Source organism: Prionailurus viverrinus, chromosome C2, assembly GCF_022837055.1.
Source record: "Prionailurus viverrinus isolate Anna chromosome C2, UM_Priviv_1.0, whole genome shotgun sequence".
Taxonomy (NCBI): domain Eukaryota; kingdom Metazoa; phylum Chordata; class Mammalia; order Carnivora; family Felidae; genus Prionailurus; species Prionailurus viverrinus.
Genome location: NC_062569.1, coordinates 103,789,056 through 103,801,156, shown reverse-complemented (window position 1 = coordinate 103,801,156; position 12,101 = coordinate 103,789,056). Strand labels below are relative to the sequence as shown.

Sequence of the window (12,101 nt, the reverse complement as noted above, 5' to 3'; positions counted from 1 at the left end):
GGTATATAAGGGGGGGAAATGTGCTAAAGGGAAGTTAGCTTAACGTGGGCAAGGAGGATGGATTGATTTTTTGAAATGAATTCAAGACTTTTGGCTGGAGAAGGCCCATCTATGGAACTTAGGAAACCCATATAAGCCCAAATACTGGATATTAATCAATGCAGTATTTATTTGTACCTAGAAATCCTCACCCCTGAGTAAAGTGTATTTGTGTACTCCAACCAACCTGTGTGGAATGGGCTGGGTGAACGGACATGGGGGACAGTATATGGATGACAAGTGGAGAAGTCATAAGGACATGCAGTGAAGAAACTGAGAGTTCAAGCTGAACAGCTGGGGCTCAAGGTGATCACTTCCCAGCAGTGTAACTCTGAGCAAGTTTATTTTTCCCACCTCTAAGATGGGGATGAAAAGAGAACTTACCCCTCAGGTTAAAAAGAGAATTGGATGAGATGATATATGTGAAGCACGGGGCCTCAATTTCATCATGGCCACAGAGAAAGAGGAAAGGCTAATCCCACTAAAACTAACATATCCAGGCACACACACAGCATAATTTCAGAAGAATACAGTCTTACAGGGTCAGAGATAATAAATCTGGATCACATTTGCTACCCTGAAATGGTGGAGGGAACTGCAGCTGAGCTGACGAGCTCATGAAAAATAACAAAAGAAATTTGCTGCGGTGCAAACAGATAGCCCAACACATATCATCCCCAAAGGTCCAATGGGGAGGCTACCTAGGACATTTTGGAGAGGTCTGAAATGTTCTTAAAAAACCCCTCGTTATTTTCATGACACTTTTTTAATCTCTAGAAAATGCCTAGAGTTTTAACTGAATCCCAGTTGGAGACTTCCACAGTGCCAGATGATGTGCAAGGTCTTACCAAGAACACTCTCATTGCATGGACTTTGAAAACACATGGACTGCACTGGCTAACAGGCCAAGTATAAATTAATATCAATGTGGAAAAAAAAAGGCTACAGAGGCAACACCAGTGAACTACATGATCAGAAAAGCAACTGGAGATAAGGAAAATGAAACCCAAAGTGCCACACGAATGATTTGGGAGCATGTTAAATGTGAGACACAGTGTGGAACACAGAGACAAACATTAAAAATGACTAGAAAATGAGGATTATCTCAGTGAGAAAAGAAAACAAAAGAATATGTTTTCCTAAAAAACAGCTTCAATAGACCATAGGCCTTGAAGAGAAAGGAATATGAGGAGCATTCCATCAAGAATGAGGCAGAGGGAGTGGAGGAAGAAGTCAGGTAAAAGGGTGAAACAGTGGTAAGGCTGAGTGCCACAGATGAGAGGTCTCGGGAAGACGAGGGATACCATGGCCGCAGTAACCAGCAATGTCAGATTCGACAGAGATCTGAAAAGCCATCAACATTCTCACCATTTCAAAGTTGCACAACTGTCAGGAGGACAGCCAGAGTGAGGTGAGCCCAAAATTTGGAAGAGAGAAAAAGGAAGTACGTTAATATGAAAAAAATCCATTCAAAAGGCAGACTGACAGACACAACAAAAGAAAGAATGTGCTTATCAGCATGGACCTGTTCTCCATACATTGTGAAGATACATTCCTAGGAGCACAGGTAGACACAGGGCCTGGGTGCTGGGCTAGCGCCCTCTTAGCGTTAGTCACGTTGGTAACATCGGCCCTGTCATGCATTTTAAGGGAGGTGGATATGGCAGCCTGTCTTAGCTGGAAGCCTTTTAAATATTCAGGCACATAACTCACCAGTAACTGTCAGCCTGTAATTGGCCAGCCCATGCAGATTGGCATAAAGGGTGAGAATGCATGGTGTAAGTCAGCATGTGCCTTCCAAGTGGACAGAGGCTGTGTTTATCTTACAAATGACCCAACTGCCATTATGCTCTTATACAACAGTCTCATGAGTTTGGATAATGAAGAATCATCCCTGTGAGATGGACCCTATTTGATGTACAGAGCATATATTTCTGAGCCTATTACACTTGAAAATAAGGCCCAGGGCCCCAGTAACTTCACCAAAATAATAAAACCACCTGATTGTGAGGGGGTGCGAAGTATTGTGTATGGTATCGAATTGTTCTTCTCTAAGTGATAACCTTTTGCAGCACTGTTAGCCCTCAGTGCCTTCCTTCTTTAAATGAGACAGGTACAGAGTCAGAATTAAAGCACGTGCACATATACACATACACATATAACACTACAAGTAGAAGATAACTGGGTATAAGCCCAGGGGTGAAGAAGAACCATTTTTTAATTTCTGAGTTTAAGAAAGTACAGACAGACAAATATTCAGAAGTAATTATGTCCTACTGAAATTCCTGCAACTACAGCCAAACAGAGAAATTAATGTGCATCTGTGGATAATGCATATTTATCCAAATTAATTAGACACACTGAGTTTGGGAACAGACTTCCTGCTAAAATCAATGGGGCACAAACAAATCCTAACACACACACACACACACACACACACACACACACACGTAACACAAAACTTGAGAAATATTACATGAAAAGACAACAACAATTTTAATATAAATGTCAGACCTAATTTATGAAAAAGTACTTGCTAAAAGCTATATGCAAAGCCTAGGGAGGTGACAAAGCAATGGCCATGTGGAAAACATGCCAACCAGATTCTGGAAAGCAGGCTTTGACTACTAGTACTGCTCACAGGTGCAGCTACATCATGGTTTGCTTCAAAGACGTGGTGTTATTTACAACACTAGTTGAGCTTTCTCTTCCTTTCTGGCTGCTGATTAAATTTTGACCCTTTTCCTTTTGAAAACAGAGTAAAACCTTGGATTTCTAGTAACTTGGTCTGAAAGTGTTCTGCAAGATGAGCAAACATTTGTAATTAATTTTAACTTGATAAATGAGCAATGTCTTGCAACATGAGTAGCACGTGACACTGAACATCACATGATCACAACTGAGCCAATGGTTCTTCTCTCTCTCTCTTTCTCTCTCTCTCATAGGATCATGGGTGATCATCTCCCATGCTCGGATTCTCAGTCTCAGGCCACAGTGTTTGGCAGAAATCAGTGATTTTTCAGAACGTTGGAAGGTGCCCACAACTGGCACTCATGTATTTTTTGTCACTTCAAAGCACCTATGGACAGTCCTTTGCTTTTCCATACAAGAGTAAGCTTAGGAATGCTCTGCTTCAATCTAGGTCAGGCTGCCTGAAGATATAGACCCTTTCCTCTGCTGCCTTATTGCCAGTTACATTAAATACAGTATATGACACGAGTTTATTATACTGTACTGTAGTCAGCATCGTGCAAGGGTATACAATGGTCCCCCATGCATCAATAGGTTGAAAAGAAAGGCGGTAAGAAGGAGATGATTACAGTGGAAGTTAAGAAGGAAATCATTGAGAAGTACAAATGAGGTGCAAGTGGCTGAAATTGAAAGATTTTATAAGAAGTCTACGTCTGCATCTTTTCCAGTGAGATTAGGGAAATGTGTAAAATGTGGGAAACAGTGCAAAATTTTATAGAAGAGCACTACCTGAAAAAGGCTGTAGCAGTGCAAGTGATGAATCTATTTAATGACAATGCAATGTCACATTTCCACAAAATCATCAAAAGGAGGCAAAAGCAAGTGTCATTGGATAAGTTCCTTGTTAAAGTTGCAGGAAAAGAAAAAGATTCCATTGAGCCAATAGACAGCAGTGATTCCGTCAGTGATAGTGAAAGCTGTCCTACACAATAACCCTCCTCTCTCGTCTCCCTCACACCAGCCACAAAAATTTTCAAAGGTAAGTGCAGGTTGTTTACTTTTCTTTATATTTTGTATTTTCTTTATTATTTTGTATTATATTACAATATTGTAATCATTTTTATATGAGTATTTTTGAAGTGTGGAATGAATCAACTGAGTTTCCATTATTTCTTGTGGGGAAATATGTTTTGATATGCAGGTGTTTTGGATTACAAGAATGTTTCCCAAACAAATTATGTTCACAAACCTAGGTTCTACTGTACTTTGGTGTTCCCTTTCTTCGGAACCTGGATTTAGTTGTTCCTTTTTGTCGATATAAAGGTTTTTCCTGCACCCTTTCACAAATAACATCCTTCAGATGGCTTCTTCAAACAATGATAGTTTATTGATGAAGTGATGTGATGCCTGAGAGTAAGGGGGTAGGTAAGGGATGTGGATGAGACAAGACTGGCCATGAGTGGGTCACTGCAGAGCTGGGAAATGGGCACACAGGAGCTGACTGTAGTATGTCTGAAATTTTCTGTAATGAAAATTTTTTAAAATAAAACCTCCATTATTGTTATACCATGTACTTTCTGACAATGATTTTCTGCTGATGGGCACAGAAATTAGGCTGAAGTCCGAAAACCCATGTTCCTTATTGGCTCACTGGCAAATAAAACTTAATCCACAATTCCAAATAGCATTTTGAGATATCTTACCTAAAGACAGATATGATGAGGCCAGGCCCCTTTCTAAATACTCTCTCTTATACTATCATGTCAACAAATAGCAAATATCTAGGTGACTACAGTTATTCTTAAAGTTTAGCTATAAGCTTCTTGGTGATCAAGGTAAAAAGAGAACTATAGTGAGTAATAAAATTCATATTCTGATAAAAGGAAGCACTGAATGGATTTCTTCCTGACGTTAAATTCTAATGTCTAAATGAACTTTTAAATTATAGTACAAAGAACACTAGGTAACAAAAGGGATGTCTTTAACATAGCTTCACAGATGAAGTATTCCTCAAAAGGCCAGTCCTTGGGTCAATTCTTCCTAAATACCAAAGGCTTTCTTTCATTCTTGGCTCAGTAAGGCAAAGCAACTCTGCTGGGATCTACAGTATAGTCAGATCCATAGCTCTTTGATGATGATGACTGAAGTTAGAATCAGGGATACATAATCTAGGGGAATAAACAGAAATATATCTGCATTTCTTGAACAGACTTTTCTAGGGCTTTTCCCAGTGGCCTAGTGTAAGTCAGTTTAGAATTATACTTTCTGGCGAGGATCTATAATATGAATTACAGAAAGGGTCATATGCTTTGGATTTGGGCATGCAGGTTTCAGGATGACCTTCAAGTTATGTATATAATTTATATGAATTTATACACTACTAAAGCTTTTTCACCTTGACAACTAAAACGAAAAGCATCATGGACTAATGGTCTGGAGGTACGATCCCAGTTACATTTTCACGAGTTCAGGTAGCCTTGGGTTTGTAACTAACTTTTCTGAGTCTTGTTTCTTCACCTAAAAACTAGGTTATTCAAATAAATGTTCCAGCTACTTTGAGGTACTAATATAACATGCTTCTTGGATTCCTCTAACCTTCATGAATGGGAATAAATATCAAGGTGTCACTTAGTCCGTAAAATTTATCTCACCAGGATTATATCTGGATCGCTGTCGCTGGTTTCAACTTCGGTCAAAGCCTTACATTCTGGCACAAGATTTTCGCTCTGCTTCCTATTCATCTCCCTAGAAGAGACCTATGGCAGGATATCAACAAAAAATACATGAGAGTTAGCAGCAATCACTGGTACACATTAAATCACCTTTATTCAGTTTCTGTTAACTTCTGCACAGAAGCAAACTTCTGTAGGATAAATAGGACATTCAATATCTGATATTTGCCCTCAAGAAGTATATGATTTAAGTAAGTACTTACAAAAGTTAAATGACAATATACAATAAAGTAAAACTATCATCAGGCAGATTAAGCATGAAATGAGTGCTGTAGACTATGGGGATCAACAGTGAATCAAAGGGCTTGTAGTAGTTTGCAAACAATCTCCCTGAATTATTGCCCATACACTGAATAAATAATGTCTCATATGGATAGACACATTGTTCTTAAAATTTATGTAGATGTTGCTGGGGGGACATAAGATATCATTCATTTCAAAATATCTATGATGGCTTTCTCTTATGTAGTTCTTATTTTATTTTATTTTATTTTATTTTATTTTATTTTATTTGAGAGTGAGAGAGACAGAGGGAGGGCAAGTGAGAGAGCAGGGGAAGGGCATAGAGAAAGGGGGACAGAGGATGTGAAGCAGGCTCCTCACTGACAGCCGCGAGCCCTATGCAGGGCTCAGACTCACGAACTACAAGATCATGACCTGAGCCAAAGTTACACACTCAATCAACTGAACCACCCAGGTGCCCCTTTATATAGTTCTTAACCAACAGATCCTAGGCATGTCTAGTATTATGTGAGATGTCTGCGGTAATTTCTTGAAAAGATACCCTCATACTTAAAAAGGTGGGAAAACAGCTGATATGAAACATTTATGATACAGGGAAAGGTCTCCTTTGATTGGCATGGCTAAAGGTAGACTCTCAGCTTCTCGAGAGCAAGAACTGTGTCAGTCTCTGAGTCCTAAGCACCTGGCCCAGCATAAATGCTTAGTATATGTTTGCTCAGTGAATTAACAAAGGACACTGAGAGAAAATTAAAAGGAATTAAAAGATGCAGATGTAGGAAACAAGAGTATTATTTTTATTGGGACCCTTGCTTTCAGGAAATGGGGGACAAAGTTGTTTAGCATAAAGGAAGGGGAAACTTCTGAGAAATACAAGACTGTGATAAAAACAATTCTCTAGGAAGAACAATTAATTAATTACCTCTGTTAATAAAGCTGAACTGTGGTACATTTAAGCTAAAACATTAGCTAATGCGAGAGCCATTGTTATCAAGCTTTTGGGAAACATTACAAGATTTACATGGAGCATATCTGCCTTCCTAATTCCATTTACTTAGGCTAATGTTAAAATTAATTACACTCCCTGCACTTCCTCTGGTAGTGGTAATGCTCAGTGTATTTACTGGACAGGATGTTAGAAGTTTATTGGAAATAACCCTCAACTGATTGAAAGTTGTTTCAACTGCACTTTAAAATTCAGTTAAATTCATTTTTCAAATGTTTATAGAGAATTCCACAGTCTCCTCATCTATCTTCTTCAATTCTTAATCTAGACTTCAAATATTTTAAGAGAATGAGCTACCCAAAAATGGAATGAGAAAGGCTACCTTGGGAGGTAGTAAGTTTCTGTCACTAAAGATTTTCTAAGAGTCTATACACCATTTGCCAAAGATTTTACAAAAGAATGTGTGAGATATTTTTGCAGCACAACGATTATTCCGAATAATTCCTTTTGGAAGAACCATGCTGAAAATATCTTGTCTCCTACAGTGCTTAACACAGTATCTTTACACAGGGTGAAGTTCGGTGGATATTTGCTGATCAAATCAGTTTATTGCTTCCAGTGTCTATGGCAATTTATTTGAATATTTTCTCTGGTGGCCCATCTCTACTCTTTAAGGGTAAATTTAATTTTAGGGAAGACTAAAAAGGCATTAGAAATCAAATTTGATGAAGAAGGCAGATAACCTAGGCAATGAATTTCGGCTAACAAAAGATTTTAACCGGTAGTGAGATATTGCCTGTAACCGCTTAGCACTGAATCTGGCACAGGTAAATGCCCACTCAGTTGGAGGTATTCTTATTATTATAAGCCGAACCTAAGAGCAAGTTCTCAAAATGGAATTAAGCTAGAGTAACATTCTAAGAATAAAAGTGTAGTGAGTCTTTTAAAAGAAGCAAACTCACTTGGGAATTACGTGGTGGTTCATTTGTTAAAATCGGCCTCAACACTTAATTGTATTATCGACATTACATCCTATTTTTCAGAATCTCAACTAGAGGGGTAACTACCGATTATGAAATAAAGCTAAGCATTTTTGCTATAAAGGCATTGAATGCAAAATCCTCAAGGTTACAGGCTTATCCTATATGCATAGTCTCTCTTAAACACAGATTTTAAATCCTTTTCCCATCCAGGCAGTTTCTGGGGTCCTTCAGTTGGTTGAACTCTCCACACACTGTGCTGATGTGCTGATATTTGCCACCTGACTTTTCCTCCAAAAGAGAATAGAGAAGAAAAAATAGAAATTGGGACCCTGACCTGGAAAGTCAGATGATAATGTATATGCTATAATTAGAGAGCTTTAAAAATGTGAAATGAAGCAAAACTTTTACCCAATGCTATTTCTAGAATAAGTGAATTACTATACATTTTGTGACTAAGAAAAGAAAAACAAACACCTGGGATCTCTTGGCTAGTCTGACGTTTTCTGGCAGGGCTGCTGGATGTCTCTGCTGTTGAGGTTTTGCTTTCTTCTGCATAGACTTCTTCATAATGTTAGCTTCTGCAATGTACTCCACCTCAGAGTCTGTCTCTTCTGTGTTTTTTTTCTGGCCTCTGTGGCTGACAGAAAGCTCAAAGGATGCAAGAGACTCCTGCTTCAAGTCCTGGCCCCAAGGCCTGACTTTCTCAGTTTTTGTATTTTCCTTGAATAACAAAGAACATGTTTTCATTATTTGGTAGCCCTCTTATTTATAATTAATTGTCATCTCCCTCAAAACCTTATGAAATGAGGTGATACTTATTACTAATAAACACTTTAAAAAGCAGAAATGTAGAAAACAGACTTTAGCACTGTTTTAGCTCATTCAGAATTTGATTCAGCAGAGCTGGGCTGAGTCCAGAAATCTTTTGATTCTAAAGATGGCAGAAAAGTACAAACTGAAAATGTGGTATGCTTCCTGACTTCCTCCCCACAGCGACTTACTTGCCTTTGGTTCCCTGGTGCGTATACATCAGTAATCTATTTATCTTAAAGGCTGGATGGGGTCTATCAATCCTGTATTCATCTTACCTGCCTGTTAAGAAATATGGATAACTACATAAGGGCACGTGTACCACAATGTTTATAGCAGCGCTTTCAACAATAGCCAAATTATGGAAAGAGCCCAAATGTCTATCCACTGATGAATAAAGAAGATATGGTTTATATATATAATGGAATACTACTTGGCAGTGAGAAATAATGAAATCCTGCCATTTGTAGCAATGTGGATGGAACTGGAGGGTATTATGCTAAGTGAAATAAGTCAGTCAGAGAAAGGCAGATATCATATGTTTTCACTCATATGTGGAATTTGAGAAACTTAACAGAAGACCATGGGGGAAGGGAAGGGAAAAAAATACTTTCAAACAGAGAGGGAGGCAAGCCATAAGAGACTCTTAAACACAGAGAACTGAGGGTTGATGGGGCAGGGGGGTGGGTAGGGAGGAGGGGAAAATGGGTGATGGGCATTGAGGAGGGCACTTGTTGGGATGAGCACTGGGTGTTGTATATAAGCAATGAACCATGGGAATCTACCCCCAAAGCCAAGAGCACACTGTATACACTGTATGTTAGCTAACTTGACAATAAATTATATTAAAAAAAATAAAAGATTGGAAAATTCAAAAAATAAAATTAAATTAAAATTAAAATACATTAAATTAAAATTAAAATTAAAATTAAAATTAAAATTAAAATGTCAGCCCTAAACCTGGTCTAAAATAATGTACTTCTGGGGCAGCTGGCTGGCTCAGTTGATAAAGCATCTGACTCTTTGATCTCAAGGTCATGGAACCTACTTAAAAAAAATAAATAAAAAATAAAAAATAAAAAATGAATAAATAAAAGTGTAGAGTTTTGCATGTGTGCATGCATGTGCGTGCTTGTGTGTAATTGGTATAACCGGAAAGCCCTAAAGTTTAAAAAATATTCCCTCTAAACTCTAAATTTTAGATAATAACAGACATTTGAAGGATATAATGTAATATGACATTTAGGAAACACAAGGAACAATGTAGGAATTAATAACATATTTTTAGGCTGATATATAGCCATAAATTAAAGCAATCTATGTATATGATTACATATATACATATACATGTATATGTATATATGTATATATGTATATATAAAACCATAGAAAATATGGGAAATATATTAAAACATTTAAAATGGTCATCATCTCCAGACAGTAGGACAATGGGTATTTAAATTTTTTTATTTATACTTTATCTTCTAAGTTCTTCCTAATAAACATGTATCACTCTAATAAAAAAAATGGCAATTAAAAATATGTATTAGTGCTTCACTAACCGAACCATGATGACATTTAGCCCTTGATGAAGTCTTACCCTTCAAATGGGAAACATGACACAAATGGCTAAATCCTACTTTAATTACTCACCTTAGATGCTGAAGTTCGGCAGGTAGTAGTGAACTCCATGATTCTTCTTGTTGGTATAAACTGAGGCTTTTATGAAAAAAATCATTAGATGAATGTAAGTAAAAGTAACTTTCAATATGAATATTATAATAATTAAATATTCTTCATTTCTTAAAGACATTTCAAGATTGTGTACCCTCAGGGTGACTGGGTGGCTCAGTCGGTTAAGTGACTTTGGCTCAGGTCATGATCTCACAGTTTGTAAGTTCGAGTCCCGCATCAGGCTCTGTGCTGACAGCTCAGAGCCTGGATCCTGCTTCAGATTCTATGTCTCCCTGTCTCTCTGCCCCTCTCCCACTCATGCTCTCTCTCTCTCTCTCTCTCTCTCTCAAAAATAAATAAACATTAAAAAATAAAAATTAAAACAAAAAGATTGCATACCCTCACTGATAATTACTAAGGGGTCCCTTTCAGAGTAGATCTACTGCAGCAATGTTCTGATTAGGGATGACTGGATAACATAAGAGAAGGCAATGACTTGTCAAAGCATTACAGATCAGATGTCTCATGAGCAATTTCAGGGTACCACTGTATCAAACATGTCTCCACAGCCCCTGTACCCTTTCTCTGGAGACTCTTTATTCCCTGTTTGCAGGTCCCAGCATCTGGACTAAATCCTGACCCTCAGCAATAGCTCTGTTTAGTTCAGAGCTCGAGGCCTGAGCCTGAAGGGACTTCTGAGGGTAGACCGGCCTTAACTGTGTCCCTAATAACTGGATGCTGCATTGTACTCATAGGCACAGCTAGAGAGAGAGGAAGCATCTGCTCTCCCTGAAAAATAAGTACCTTTTAAGCTAGTATTTTGATGTCATGATGGGCACGTTAAAAGGATGAGATGTTGACTAAATACACAGAGAAAAGATAGAGTAAATACAGGCCCTGTACCCCATGCTCAGGTTCACTCCCCTTCAGAATAGACCCTGGTTAGGGGGTCTGTCTGGACTTCCTTTGTGTAGTACAGCCATTAATGTTTACTGAGCCACAAACACCAATGTGATAACCAGCTCAGTGGCCAGATTCTCTAGGACATAAAATTTACTTTCCTCTTCCAATTTCCCCTGAAATTGGGAGTCCTGGATGATTGAGGGTTGGCTCTGCTCTCTGCTGAAAAATTTTCTGATGTGGATGGTTTAGTTTGAAATGGTGCCTTTTCCTCTGTCTTGAGATCCGGATGCCTCTTGGAACATTCTATAAACTGCTGGTACCCTTCAAGACAACTCTTCCAAAGCTGAATTCATTATTTCCTTTTATATCTGCACCCACTTTCAACCAGTACTTCCTAATACATTCCCTCTTTTCACCAGTGACATCACCAAACACCCAGTTACCCAAGCTAGGTTATCTTTGGTTAATCATCACCCTCAACCCTCTCCACCTAATCAGTGATAAAGTCCTATGGATTTCTTCCCTTAAATCTTTTTTTTTTTTTAATTTTACACTAGCCTCAAGTCACCATATTGTTTAAAGCTTTTTATCATCTCTTGATTGAACAATTTTCTATAATCCTGTTTTTCTTGCTTCTAGTTCACTTCCCCCTCATCCACCCAGGGAGAATTAATCGCTTTATTTTCTATGCCCCCGTGGCATTATTTCTTTTTAGATGTTTATGTAGAAAATATATTCACATGAAGCAATATACATTTTTAAAAGTACGTATTTTTTAAAAATCTCCTGATTACTCCATTCTTCATTTGTCCAGTTCACATTCCACTGCTGTTACTTTTCTGTTTATCTTTCCAGACATCTGTTTATACCTCATACGGAAGCATATATAAGTTTTCCCCACAGATTTGAGGTATGCAAAAATGGTAGTATATTATACATACAGTCTGCATCTTGCTTTTTCACTTAAGGATACATCCTAGAGATCTTTCTCCATTAGTACTTAAAAAGCTTCTTCATTTCCTATTACAGATGTATTGTATCCCAATAAATTGCATAAAAAATTATTTAACCAGACCGTTTAAT

The 12,101-nt window shown here is 37.9% G+C and overlaps 1 protein-coding gene across 4 annotated transcripts in view; it reads right to left on the bottom strand.

Annotated features, from left to right (window-relative positions):
- MORC1 (MORC family CW-type zinc finger 1) overlaps positions 1-12,101 on the bottom strand; it is a 165,156-nt gene that overhangs the window by 34,562 nt on the left and 118,493 nt on the right. For all 4 annotated transcript variants that reach the window (XM_047875488.1, XM_047875489.1, XM_047875487.1 and 1 more), the window contains 3 exons: positions 10,095-10,160; positions 8,106-8,351; positions 5,382-5,486 (listed from right to left, as the gene is read on the bottom strand). In XM_047875488.1, the coding sequence (XP_047731444.1) occupies positions 5,382-5,486; positions 8,106-8,351; positions 10,095-10,160 (417 nt within the window). The remainder of the gene's footprint in view (positions 1-5,381; positions 5,487-8,105; positions 8,352-10,094; positions 10,161-12,101) is intronic.